This window comes from Megalobrama amblycephala, linkage group LG22, assembly GCF_018812025.1.
Source record: "Megalobrama amblycephala isolate DHTTF-2021 linkage group LG22, ASM1881202v1, whole genome shotgun sequence".
Classification (NCBI taxonomy): domain Eukaryota; kingdom Metazoa; phylum Chordata; class Actinopteri; order Cypriniformes; family Xenocyprididae; genus Megalobrama; species Megalobrama amblycephala.
Genome location: NC_063065.1, coordinates 15609240 through 15622482, shown reverse-complemented (window position 1 = coordinate 15622482; position 13243 = coordinate 15609240). Strand labels below are relative to the sequence as shown.

The 13243-nt window shown below is 33.8% G+C and overlaps 1 protein-coding gene across 3 annotated transcripts in view; it reads left to right on the top strand.

Moving 5' to 3' along the window:
• The window catches only part of prkag2a (protein kinase, AMP-activated, gamma 2 non-catalytic subunit a), an 83165-nt gene that overhangs the window by 17636 nt on the left and 52286 nt on the right, over window positions 1–13243 (top strand). For all 3 annotated transcript variants that reach the window (XR_007182410.1, XM_048173889.1, XM_048173888.1), the window contains exon 3: window positions 1425–1698. Coding sequence is in view for 2 of the 3 variants with exons in the window: in XM_048173889.1 (XP_048029846.1) it covers window positions 1425–1698 (274 nt within the window). In the remaining variant the exon portion in view is untranslated. The remainder of the gene's footprint in view (window positions 1–1424; window positions 1699–13243) is intronic.

Here is a 13243-nt window from a genome sequence, read left to right as displayed (position 1 = left end):
AACCCTTTAAATTGTGTTTTTTTTTTTTTTGCTTGACAGCACCAGTCCTCATTAGCTTTCATTATACTGACAACAGGGTGTACTTCAGAAATTCTCCTTTTGTGTTTCACAGAAGAAATAAAGTCATACAGGTTTGGAAAAACATGAAATTCTAGTTATATTTTTAGTAATTTTGTGGTGGTGTTTTGCCATTTTTAATGGGGTTTTTTAAAGCATATTTCTAAATCATATTATTATTTTTGTTTTACTTTTATTTCAGTTAGTAATTTTAGCACTTCATTTTAAACTTATTTCAGTTAGCTGCCAAGTTTTTCATCTAATATTTAGATTTTATTTTATTTCAGTTTTATTTAATAGTTTTCAGTAACGATAACAATACTGCATGAGTGCAATTAAATGGCGACAGAATGTTTATTTTGAGTGGACTGTCCCTTTAACTTTGCAGATGTCAATTACAAATCCCACTTTGTAGTATTCTGAGAGTGAGTGTGTGTGGGGGGTGTAGTTATGTAGTGTGTTTAGGTGACCATACACTACAGTGAGGTATTTATGCCACTGTGTGAGCCTCTCTGATTTAACAAAAGCCTCTTGACAAAACAAGGCCATCTGTTCTTTTGGCTGTCTAAACAGTTTTCACTGGCTTTGTCTGGCTGTTTTGCTGTGTGAAATTCCCATGTGAATGATCGGTGGAAACATCAAGGACTCACAATGTATCTGAATGTTATGACGTCTCTTCATTAAGTATCTCAATGTCTGTCCTTCAAACATGCTGTCTATGGTCAGCGTAACGTCACAGTATTATGACTCTAAACAGGAAATATTCTAAGTCTGTAAGAGAATGCCATTAGTTGACGATTTTGTGTTTATCACTAAATGCATAAAATTGTTTTTTGATGTAAAAACTCACAAGTCAATCTCAAGGTTTAAAAGTATATTGTTTCATCATAAAATTGTACATATGACAAATTTTCTTCAGTTAATATAAAAACCCACGCTCTGAGAATTTTAGATAATATTCTGGCAAGGTTCTCTCAAAATTATGAACAAACTTTATTCCAGTAAGGTTAATAAAACATTCATTCAAAGTTATCTGGTCAAAATGTTAGCACAAAAACATTATTTATGCATCGTTCATGGACTGCTTTTTTCCCCCAAAAGATTTTAGTTGGATGTTTGTCTATCATTTTAAATGTCACTACTATAGAGAACATTCAAAAGTAATGTTCTTGTAATGTTTGCAAAACGATAAAATGTAATGTTTTCCAAGAAAAAACTGGTTTGAACATTCAGAGAACGTTTAGAAATCATAACTGAATGGGAACGTTAGCAAAACGTTTTTAGAACTTTTGTTAGCTGGGAATCTACGTTATCTGGATTATGCTGTCATAATATTGTGTGTGATTGTATTTTCATTTACTCTCCAGGGGGAGCCTAGCTGCCGTTCAGCCAGCCCGACCAAAACCTTCTTCAGTCGGGGTCCTTTTAGCCGGCCCTCTAGCCCCATGTCTGCACCACCCCGGTCCAGAAACAGCCCTGGATCTCCCAAAACCATCTTTCCCTACTCCTCCAACAACGACTCCTCGCCCAAGTGTTCACGTCGCCGCAGCTTCACCGGAATCTTCCGTTCGTCCTCCAAAGAGTCCACAAATCCCTCTACATCTCCTGTCAGCATCAAACTCTTCTCTCGGGCCAGAAAAGGTAAGACACATGTCTTGTCCATCTCTTAAAGGGTCAATGATGTGACGAGTCCCTTTTTTTTTTTTTTTGTCCAAAGGCCTTAATAATAATAAAAAACAAAGATATGACATCCAAAGTATGTGAGGTAGCATAACTAGATCTCTTTTATTGAATCCAAAATGTTTTAATTATATATAAAGGTATTTTAAAGATTTTGAAGTGTCAAAAGGTCATTTGGATTAACCGTTCAAAGGCCAATACAGCCATTTCATTTGTGATTAAAATATCTTAAAGTGTAATAAATGTATATATTTTTTATTCTGACAACTAACTCTCTCTTAACTATTTGAAAATGTCATGTTTTCACTTCCTCGTACGCTTGTCCCGAAACATCAGGTCATTCGGTACAACCGCTATAAAACATGGAAAATGTTGTAATATTTTAAAAACTTGTACTAAATATAAAATGTTTGATTGTCCTTTTGTTAGCCAGCTAGCAAGATAACTATCTAGCTAGCTAGATATCAGCCCGTTAGCATTGTTTGAAAATATTATCATTTGGTAAAACCAAAATTTTGGACTTTTTTGGTGACAAATTTTGTCCATCTTGTAAAAAATGACAAAAGGAGTTATAATTGATTATAAAAAAACACATAATCTCATTGATAACACTTAATAAAACTTCAAAATTAATTATATCTCCGTTATGGTTTTTTTACACTTTTAAAAATCTTATTCATCAATGACCCTAAAACAGCTGCCAGAATGCTTAAGATCTGAAAAAGCAGAAAAACTCAACATTTAAAACAGTCATATGATGACAAATCACACATCCCTTCCTATTTGTAAAAATATACTTTTGTTGTAACATGTAAACAGTCTGACTTTTGTATCTTGAAAATCCCTAGTCCACCAAGACCATTGAAATCACACTACCGTTCAAAAACGTTTTTTACAAGATGTAATATAAGTCTAAGGTGTCCCCTGAATGTGTCTGTGAAGTTGCAGCTCAAAATACCCAATAGATTTTTTTAAATTAATTTTTTTAACTGCCTATTTTGAGGCATAATTAGAAATGCGCCAATTCAGGCTGCGGCACCTTTAAATCGCGCGCTCTCCGCCCCCTCCCGAGCCCTCGACTCTATCATTGCATAAACAAAGTTCACACAGCTAATATAACCCTCAAAATGGATCTTTACAAAATGTTCGTCATGCAGCATGTCTAATCACGTAAGTATGGTATTTATTTGGATGTTTACATTTGATTCTGAATGAGTTTGATAGTGCTCCGTGGCTAACGGCTAATGCTACACTGTTGGAGAGATTTATAAAGAATGAAGTTGTGTTTATGCATTATACAGACTGCAAGTGTTTAAAAATGAAAATAGCGACGGCTCTCTTGTCTCCGTGAATACAGTAATAACCGATGGTAACTTTAACCACATTTAACAGTACATTAGCAACATGCTAACGAAACATTTAGAAAGACAGTTTACAAATATCACTAAAAATATCATGTAATCATGGATCATGTCAGTTATTATTGCTCCATCTGCCTTTTTTCGCTGTTGTTCTTGCTTGCTTACCTAGTCTGATGATTCAGCTGTGCACATCCAGACGTTAATACTGGCTGCCCTTGTGTAATGCCTCAATCATGGGCTGGTATATGCAAATATTGGGGCGTACATATTAATGTTCCCGACTGTTACGTAACAGTCTGTGTTATGTTGAGATTCGCCTGTTTTTCGAAGGTCTTTTAAACAAATGAGATTTATATAAGAAGGAGGAAGCAATGGTGTTTGAGACTCACTGTATGTCTTTTCCATGTACTGAACTCTTGTTATTCAACTATGCCGAGGTAAATTCAATTTTCAATTCGATGGCACCTTTAACAATAATTAAGATATATAGAAATATAGATATCCACTAAAATATGTAATAAAAGATCAAAATATTTATTGGGATTGGTGAAATGAGATGCTATGAATGCCATTATCACATCAGTGTGTGGTGTGAGTCAGCATTTAGTGAAACCTTTCACAGGTTGTCTGGGTCCAGCTCAGCCCGGGGTGTGCAATGATTCAGATAATTGCGCTGTGTGCTGATTTAATGGAGGCGTGGGTGTTTCTAAATGCATAAGACCCTGATAATGAATTCAGCTGTCACATATGTTATCCACGTGAGTCTGATTTAATGATCACAACCAAGAGGAGGGAGAGCGTAATACATAAATAGCTGTTTTTTAGTAGTTTAGTTTATACTATTTGAAGAGCTTACTCAGTCATACATATAAACTATTTAAAGTTCCCTAAGAATTATATCTTAAAATTTTTTAGTAATTGTATTATGATATATACGGTTATGATATAAAGTTAAGTTGCTGTCCGTTTGTGGTCAAAGCTCTAGATTAAATGATGTGTTACTCAAATGCAGGAGTGTTATCCTTGGTGACTAAAGACTGTGTTTTCTGGGCTCCTGACAATGTTTATATTGTTGGTTGTGGTTAAAATGGCATCAAGAGACGAATATGTTGAAGTGTAGTGAAGATCATTTAGAAAGCATGCAGTTATTTTACTGCAAACGAAAATATCCATGTGAGGTGACATTTCAAATGACTGTTATTTAAAAGCACACAAAAACATTGTTGGCACGTAGTATTTTGCTGTCGTCTTTGGGTAGTCTGTTTAACAAGGAGAAGATTAATCAGCCGAAATTTACTTCGTTCCCACAAACTGAAAGTGTAATCAGTAATTATAAAATTAAAGCTTGTCTTGGAAGAAGTATGAGAATGGAGTGACCTATAATTAGATGATTAAGAGTGATTAAGTGATTGTCTGAGTTTGAATGTTAGGTAGAACTGGTTTGTAGTACTGCGGTAAAGTAGTTAAAGTAGGTTAGGTCATGGGTGTTATATTTACAAATAAAATTTATAATGTAATTTATTTATTTTTAATTTTTTAATTTTATTATATGTACTGTATATGTATTTTATGTATTTTTGTTTAAATAATAATTAATTATTTTTAATTTTTATATATATATATATATATATATATATATATATACATATATTTTTTTAAAATAAATTTAAAATAATTATTTAATTAGAAATATAAAAATATAAACATTTACATGATATTGAAAATAATTTTTGAAATATAATTTTGAAATAAATAAATAAATAAATATAATTATAATATGTATATTATATAGTTTAAATTATTTATATATAATTTAATATATATATATATAAATATATAAATTATATTATATATTTTAAAATGATTTTATATATATATATATATATATATATATATATATATAAGTTTACATGATATATATTTTTTATTTTTTATATATTTTTTTATATATATTTTTTTTCCAAAAATATTGTGAAATATTATTACTTAATTTAATTTAAAATAACTGTTTTCTATTTGAATATATTTCACAAAGTAATTTATTCCTGTGATGGCAAAGCTGAATTTTCAGCATCATTACTCCAGTCTTCAGTGTCACATGATCCTTCAGAAATCATTCTAATATGCTGATCTGCTGCTCAAGAAACATTTAATGTGTACAATTGTACAAAATATTTGTGTACAATATTTTTTTCAGGATTATTTGATGAATAGAAAGTTCAAAAGAACAGGGTTTATCTGAAATCTAATCTTTTGTAACATTATAAATGTCTTTACTGCCACTTTTGATTGATTTAATGCATCCTTGCTGAATAAAAGTATTCATTTCTTTAATTTCTTTTCAAAAAAATAAAAATAAAAATTCTTACTGACCCCAAACTTTTGAACGGTAGTGTATAATACTACAGAAGCTTTGTATTTCAGATAAATGCTGTTCTTTTGAACTTTCTATTCATCAAGGAATCCTGAAAAAAAGTACACAACTGTTTTCAACATTGAAAATAATCATAAATGTTTATTGAGCAGCAAATCAGCATATTAGAATGATTTCTGAAGGATCATGTGACACTGAAGACTGGAGTAACGATGCTGAAAATTCAGCTTTGCATCACAGGAATAAATTACTTTTGTCAAATATATTTAAATAGTACACAGTTATTTTAAATTGTAATAATATTTCACAATATTACTGTTTTTTACTGTACTTGGTGAGCAGACGAAACTTCTTTTAAAAACATTAAAAATCTTAGTGGTTCCAAACTATATATATATATAGGAAATATATATATATATATAGGAATATATATATAGGAAATAATTTTTGAAAATAAAAATATAAAATATATATATATATATATATATATATATATATATATATATATATATATATATATATATATATATATATATATATATATATAAAATAAAAATATATATCATGTAAACTTAAATATATGATATATATATATTTTTTATATATTTTTTTTTTTCAAAAAATAATTTCTCTCTCTCTCTCTCTCTCTCTCTATATATATATATATATATATATATATATAAATTATTAAAATAATTTTTGAAATAATTTATAAACATATAAAAATTCTTAATTGTAAATTGTTTAATTAACATAAAAATTACATATCAGGACACTCTTTCATGCAGCTTTATAGTAACAAGTGATTTCAGATTGGAAAAAAAAGTTCAAATATTAATGTAGTGGAAACAAAATACAGTGATACAGTGTAAATGTGTATTTTGCAGTGTGTGGGCGAGTATGTGTGTAGATGAATCACACACAGGTCAACACACACAGTTGGGAAATGGGAATATTTTCTTTCAACACATACACATTTATATAACAGCACTACTATGCTTCTCCGTCGAGCCATTAGTTTCTCTGGCTGGCAGACTTTCCTGTCGGCCGAAAAAAACAGTATTGATTTATAATTCAATACTGAGTTGGAGCGATGCTGGATGCCTCTGTCTGATTGTGAGGCAGAGCTGGCCAGATTAAAACACATCAAGGGAGAGTATTAAAACATTAGAGGCACTCGAGATAGAAAAGGAAGATGTGTTTCTGCGCTACGTTTTTATTACTTGATTATATTGATCTGTATAATGAGGTTTTTATCTGCTGAGTGCATCTTGCTGCATTTACACAAACACATGTTTCTCTAGAAGTGCATCCAGATATGGAATATGAATAATATAAAATCCTGGTCATCTCAGGGCTAGTTGTGTCTTTCTGGACAGGTGTGTTTTAAGCTGAGATGGATGTGTTTGTGCCAGTGAACACCGATGGACAGCAGCTTCTGATCAAGCAGTGTTTGCCATTCAGGAAATGACACTCTTTCCAGAGAAATTCAAAATCCTATTATAACCGGGAATTGGGCTGCACCCAGACAGTGACATCAGAATGCAGAAAGCCCATAATTCAATCACGGTTGCTTTCATACAAATTATATTAAGTGAAATTAATCCTGGTCTCTAAGACGTCCTCAGAGCGCCTTAGCACAGACAGCTGGAGATGAGGATGGCCGTATTTCTCTAATATGATAACAATTCAGATTTTACCTAAATGAAACATGATTAGGAATGACTGTGATGCTGTGTCATCCTCAAAACACTGATGCTGGTGTGTGCCACAATCTGATTGTTTGGTTGTATCGCCACCTACTGGACAAAATGTAAATGTTGCATTCTTGGTATGCCTTTAGTCAAGATTATATAATATTATATTATACTATTGCATTTTACAATAACGGTTTTCTATTTTAATTATTTAATAATGCAGTTTATTCCTGTGATGCAAAGCTGAATTTTCAGCATCATTACTCCAGTCTTCAGTGTCACATGATCCTTCAGAAATTATTATAATATGCTGAGCTGATGCTCAAGTAACATTTCTTACGAAAACAGTTGTGCTGCTTATTATTTTTTGTGGAAACCGTGATGCTTTTTTTCTCAGGATTGTTTGATGAATAGAAAGTTCAAAAGAACACGTTTATTTGAAGTAGAAATCTTTGGTAACATGATAAATGTCTTTACTGTTGCTTTTGATCAATTTAATGTATCCTTTCTGTATAATAGTCTTAATTTCCAAAATGAAAAATGAAAATTAAATTAAATTCTTACTGTCTCCAGACTTTTCAACGTTAGTGTATATATAAAATGAATAGAAAAGGTTAGTGGCTTTTTATGTCATGTACCTGTGCGACCACTAGATGGAGACAAAGTAAACACAATTATTGCAAGATTGTAGTCTTTCTTCAATTTCCAATGGATCTCTTTGCAGCAGATGGCGACCCAGAACAGTATTAGAAATGTTTCACAAACAAATGATTAAATATATATAAAAATATTGCTATTACTTTGATAATCACATACATTTAAATCACACACACACATATATGTATATATACATATATGTGTGTGTGTGTGTGTGTGTGTGTGTGTGTGTGTGTGTGTGTGTGTGTGTGTGTGACTTGCACCAGCTCAGCATCAGGGCCACAGACACCCATGTGTTCCCAGGAGAGTGAGAGTGAGAAAAAGGATTAAGACAATGAGCGAAAGAGAGAGAGAGAAAGAGAGAGAGAGAACGATATCTGGCATTCAAGCACATGAGAGAAGAGCTAAAGCGAGTCGGTGGGCTCTTTTCTACCTGTCACACATCCTCACTCAGTTCACTGCGGGAGCTCTGAGTCCCTGGAGCGCTTATTCACAATGACTCACAGCACTTGTCGCCAGGCAACAGTTAAATAAACAGCGTGCGGCTCCGGGTTCAGGCCGCGAGAGGAGCAGCTGACGGATGACTGCGATGAACCGAGTCGCAGCAGCCTTATCTCAGCAGTGGACTGTCACACACTTGTCCGAGTTCATCTGTGTGACACGATGCCTTCTGTACTGACCAAATAAGGCATTTTTTCCTCTTTTACCACCATCTATGAGTAAAAAGAGGAAGTAGCCTAAAGGTTATAATTATAATTGGTGAAGTTATAATTGGTTTCAATTGGTATACTAGTGGAACATAGACTGGACACTTATTCCACCATGGCCTCTTAATAGTATTACCATGATTTTTTTTGGACATGTACCATGGTAGTGGTTGATTGGGACACTTTTTCCAAGTCCTCTCAATGGCAAAAAGTGTCCCAATCACCCTGAATTCACCCTACTCTTATTGGCTGTCAATTGTTTTATTGTTAAAAATCTATATAGTTTCGCTGCGCCGTTGTCATAATAGCTGTGGCTCTATATTTAGAATGATTTTTATAACTATATCTTTATCATTTATAGTTATTGTCCTTGGTGTGAATGGGCCTTTAGGGAGCATAACCCAAAGATTTCAGCAGCACAGTCCTATGATGATTTGAACGCAGTGAGCTGATGCCGGCGCTGCAGTTATGTAATCCGGTCTGCGAGAGACAAGAGTTAATTTTAGGCCGGGATGTGTGGAGTTCAGGGTTTGTTCCTGTCAGCGCAGAGAGAGTGATAAGAACCCTTTACGAATCATCTGACCCTGATGAAATATTCAGGCTCCTGCCTTTGCGTCTCTTTTTTCCATCTACACACACAGACAATGCATACTTGTTTTTGAGAGGTCCGGGTAGTATTATCACGCAGGTCTTCTACATTTTATATATATATATGTGTGTGTGTGTGTGTGTGTGTGGGTTTTAGAATTTTATATTTTATTTTATTATATATTTTATATTTCTTTCTAGCTAAGTAAATGTGTTCTGAAATAATTAATCACTTTTTTCAATTTTTTATTCAAATGCAAATTAATGTAACTTAATCAAAACTTTACAATGGATTTAATTATTTTTATTAATTTCATTATTTTAGAATTGTATATTTTATTTATATTATATATTTTATAATTATTTCTCACTTAACAAATTCGTTATGAAATTATTAAAAGTAGAAATCACTTTTTTAACTCTTTCAAATGAAAATTAATTTTAATAAATCATTTAAATAATTTATATTAAATTATATTATATTAATTAAATATTAAATAATATATATATATATACATATACACAGTCAAAACAAAAATTATTCAGTAAACTGTGACATATTATACCCAAAAATTATTCAGACACTTTGACCTGACCATGTTTTGCTTAAGTGTTATCTGACATAATTAAGATTAATTTTTTCTGACACAGTTTAACTCTGAGATCTTGTCATATTTTATAAAAAAAATTTAAACTATAATGAATAATGAAATGCTCAAGGTGTCTGAATAAATTTTGGTTTGACTATATATATATATATATATATATATATATATATATATATATATATATATATATATATATATATATATATATAAGCAATATCACACAAGTAGTCGTGCAATAACGGTCTATATCAGCACGGCTGTGATTCGGCCATAGAAATTAATTTTAAATTAAAGGCTGATAAAAATAGTCTAATTATGGTGGTCAAAATAACTCCACAATGTTTTCATTATTGTGCCATTTTCAACTTCTAACATGTAACCAAACATCTGGATAACATCTAGATAATGTTTGAGGAATGTGTCAGTGCTGTCATTGTGCCAGTGAATTCCTCACCCTCATTCAGGCCTTATCTGGGAATACTGTTCATCCCTGGATCAGAGGATGCAAAGAGCCCCTGTGTATTTACAGAAAACAGCCATGTTTGCACATCATTTCCTGTCAAAAGATATAGCGTGGGCATGTCCTTATTAGGGAAGAGTCCACAGACTGGCTGTTCACATGGCTTTTCTGTTGTGGGGATCTTTCTAGAACGTTTCTCACTGACAGAAACATGCACCTCTGACCTCTGAGAACTTAAAGGAACAGTTCAGCAAAAAAATGTTGTTCATTCTGCCATCAATACCTCACTGACATGTCATTCCAAACCTGTATGACCTTCAAACCAAGCTGATGGTTGGCCATTGTTTAGCGTCGACTGGCCCTTTTGTGGTTGTTGGACCCCATTGGGGTTTTTGGCCGACTGTTGAATCGGTGTCTGTTGGCCTTGGCGACATCATTCCAATGTGTGAATATTTTCATAACAACATGAGCCACCGCGAATGAAGAAAGTGATCAGCATGATTAATATTCAAATTGGTAAGCAAGCTGCTTTATTTTCATTTGTATATCTGCAGTTTCAGTTTTCCTTTTTGAATGACAAATATAGACTTGCTACCTGCTAATATAAACAGTTATTTCCTTACACGCAGGTGCAGAACGCACTTGCTAGTTGACAGTCGCCTTTAGTCCTTTTGGTGTGCTCAAGCACAGCTTTTTGGTCGAGACACAGTCAGCTTTCACCGCCGCTGGTTCTTTGACATCGGCTTGGTGTTTCACGGCCTTAAGAGACTGACTGGAAAAGTTAATCTGGCTTGACTCCAGAAGTACAAGGTGACCTACAGTAGAAAACAGCTCCATTCTTATATTTCCAGTGACTTGGCATCGCTCACTCTCACATGAAAGCTTATTAAATCAGGCAAATGGAATAGGAAGGCTTTTCCAGCACTGACACCATATAAGAGCAGGTCAGTACTTGGTTGTGGACACAGTCGCTCTTGTGAACAGTCTTGTTGTCTGCAGAGGCAGCCTGTGCCAACTGAAACAGAACCTCATAAGTGACTGATTTGGAACACTTTACATACTGGCCCGCAATCCACACCACCCGAGAGATACAACTGACAGTGGATTGGAGTTTGATGTTAGCGTGTTGCTAAGCTACAATGGGCAGAGTTCCGAACTGAAGAACTGGCTCCCTTTCAGTTCATGAGTGTGAAATAGAATTAGCCACACTCCACAGGAAGTTGAACTGCATGATAGGAAGAGGAGTTACTGAAGTCATTCAAATCCCCTCAAAGTCCACAAAAGTTAATTTATTAAATATAATGAAATATGTAAAGCAAATACAAATTTCTATACTGCAGGTTCAAACATGCTTACATTACCATTCAACAGTTTGGGATCAGTACAATTTTTTTTTAAAATAAGTTAATAATTTTGTTCAGCAAGAATATGTCAAATTGATCAAAAGTAACAGAAGACATTTATAATGTTACAGATTTCTATTTAAAATAAATGCTGTTCTTTAGAACTTTCTACTCAAAGAAAATTCTGATTTTCCATCACAGGAAAAAATATATTTTAAAATATATATTAAAAAAGACAACAGTTGTTTTAAATTGTAATAATATATTACTGTTTTACTGTATTTTTGATCAAATAAATCCAGCCTTGGTGAGAATAAAAGACTTTTTCAAGCGGAAAAAAAAAAAAAAACTGCCTCCAAACTTTTGAAGAGTATTGTCCAAGTGCTGGTCATATAATTAAAATATCATCAAAAAGTTGATTTATTTCACTAATTCCATTCAAAAAGTGAAATTCATTATATTCATTCATTACACACAGACTGATATATTTCAAATGTTTATTTCTTTTAATTTTGATGATTATAACTCAGTATTCAGTATCTCAGAAAATTAGAATATTGTGAAAAGGTTCACAATATTCTAATCAGCTTCTAATCAGCCACACTCTAATCAGCTAGTTAACTCAAAACACCTGCAAAGGCCTTTAAATGGTCTCTCAGTCTAATTCTATAGGCTACACAATCATGGGGAAGACTGCTGACTTGACAGTTGTCCAAAAGACGACCAATGACACCTTGCACAAGGAGGGCAAAACACAAAAGGTCATTGCAAAAGAGGCTGGCTGTTCACAGAGCTCTATGTCCAAGCACATTAATAGAGAGGCGAAGGGCAGGAAAAGATGTGATAGAAAAAAGTGTACAAGCAATAGGGATAACCGCACCCTGGAGAGGATTGTGAAACAAAACCCATTCAAAAATGTGGGGGGGATTCACAAAGAGTGGACTGCAGCTGGAGTCAGTGCTTCAAGAACCACTACGCACAGACATATGCAAGACATGGGTTTCAGCTGTTGCATTCCTTGTGTCAAGCCACTCTTGAACAACAGACAGTGTCAGAAGCGTCTAAAGACAAAAAGGACTGGACTGCTGCTGAGTGGTCCAAAGTTATGTTCTCTGATGAAAGTAAATTTTGCATTTCCTTTGGAAATCAGGGTCCCAGAGTCTGGAGGAAGAGAGGAGAGGCACACAATCCACGTTGCTTGAGGTCCAGTGTAAAGTTTCTACAGTTAGTGATGGTTTGGGGTGCCATGTCATTTGCTGGTGTTGGTCCACTGTGTTTTCTGATGTCCAAGGTCAATGCAGGCATATACCAGGAAGTTTTAGAGCACTTCATGCTTCCTGCTGCTGACCAATTTTATGGAGATGCAGATTTCATTTTCCAACAGGACTTGGCACCTGCACACAGTGCTACTAGTACCTGGTTTAAGGACCATGGTATCCCTGTTTTTAATTGGCCAGCAAACTCGCCTGACCTTAACCCCATAGATTTTTATTGTGAAGAGGAAGATGCGATATGCCAGACCCAACAATGCAGAAGAGCTGAAGGCCACTATCAGAGCAACCTGGGCTCTCATAACACCTGAGCAGTGCCACAGACTGATCGACTCCATGCCACGCCGCATTGCTGCAGTAATTCAGGCAAAAGGAGCCCCAACTAAGAATTGAGTGCTGTACATGTTCATACTTTTCAGTTGGCCAAGATTTCTAAAAAT